We start from the raw sequence: 542 nt of genomic DNA, 5'->3' as shown, positions 1-542 counted from the left end.
CGGCCCGCTCCAGCAGCCGCGTGCTCACGATGACGCCGTTGTCGTGGGGGCCGTTGCCCTTGCCCACGAAGAGCACGCGCCCGGCGGCGCCCGCCTCGCCGACCAGCCCCACCGTGGCCACGCGCTCGTCGTTGCTGGCCACGAAGGACCTCTCGCCGCTGCCGTCCTCGTAGAAGAGCCGCTGGGACACGTTGCCCAGGGCCCGCAGCGCGCAGATGCCCTTGAAGAGGCTCCCGCACTCCACCAGGCGCCGCCCGGGCGCGTCCAGCAGCAGCAGCTGGTTCACGTTGTCGGTCAGCGTGGCCTCGTGGCACTGGCTGGGCTCGATGGGCGGCGTGCACTTCTTGTTGTCCAGCGCGGGCCCGGTGCTGGCCCGCTGCTGCAGCCGCAGGTCGGCGCTGAGCTGGAACAGCGCGTTCACGGCGCCCAGGTACACCAGGCCCGACGCGGGGTCCACCGCCAGGTGGTTCAGCTCCGCCCTGGCCTCGAAGCAGCTCAGCTTGCGGGGCCGCAGCGCCCCGGCGCCGGCCAGGCCCAGGAGC

The 542-nt window shown here is 73.6% G+C and overlaps 1 protein-coding gene across 1 annotated transcript in view; it reads right to left on the bottom strand.

Moving 5' to 3' along the window:
• Positions 1 to 541, bottom strand: part of PLXNB2 (plexin B2) — a gene marked incomplete at its 5' end in the record, with an annotated part of 12,407 nt that extends 11,866 nt beyond the window's left edge. The window contains one exon of the mRNA XM_012735077.1: positions 5 to 541. Within this exon, the coding sequence (XP_012590531.1) occupies positions 5 to 541 (537 nt within the window). The remainder of the gene's footprint in view (positions 1 to 4) is intronic.
• Between the last annotated feature and the right edge of the window lies 1 nt (position 542).

The sequence above is a fragment of the Condylura cristata genome, unplaced genomic scaffold (genome assembly GCF_000260355.1).
Source record: "Condylura cristata isolate star-nosed mole 26May11 unplaced genomic scaffold, ConCri1.0 scaffold00004, whole genome shotgun sequence".
Lineage (NCBI taxonomy): Eukaryota > Metazoa > Chordata > Mammalia > Eulipotyphla > Talpidae > Condylura > Condylura cristata.
The sequence above is the reverse complement of the archived record's forward strand: the minus strand, read 5'-3'. Positions and strand labels throughout refer to the sequence as shown.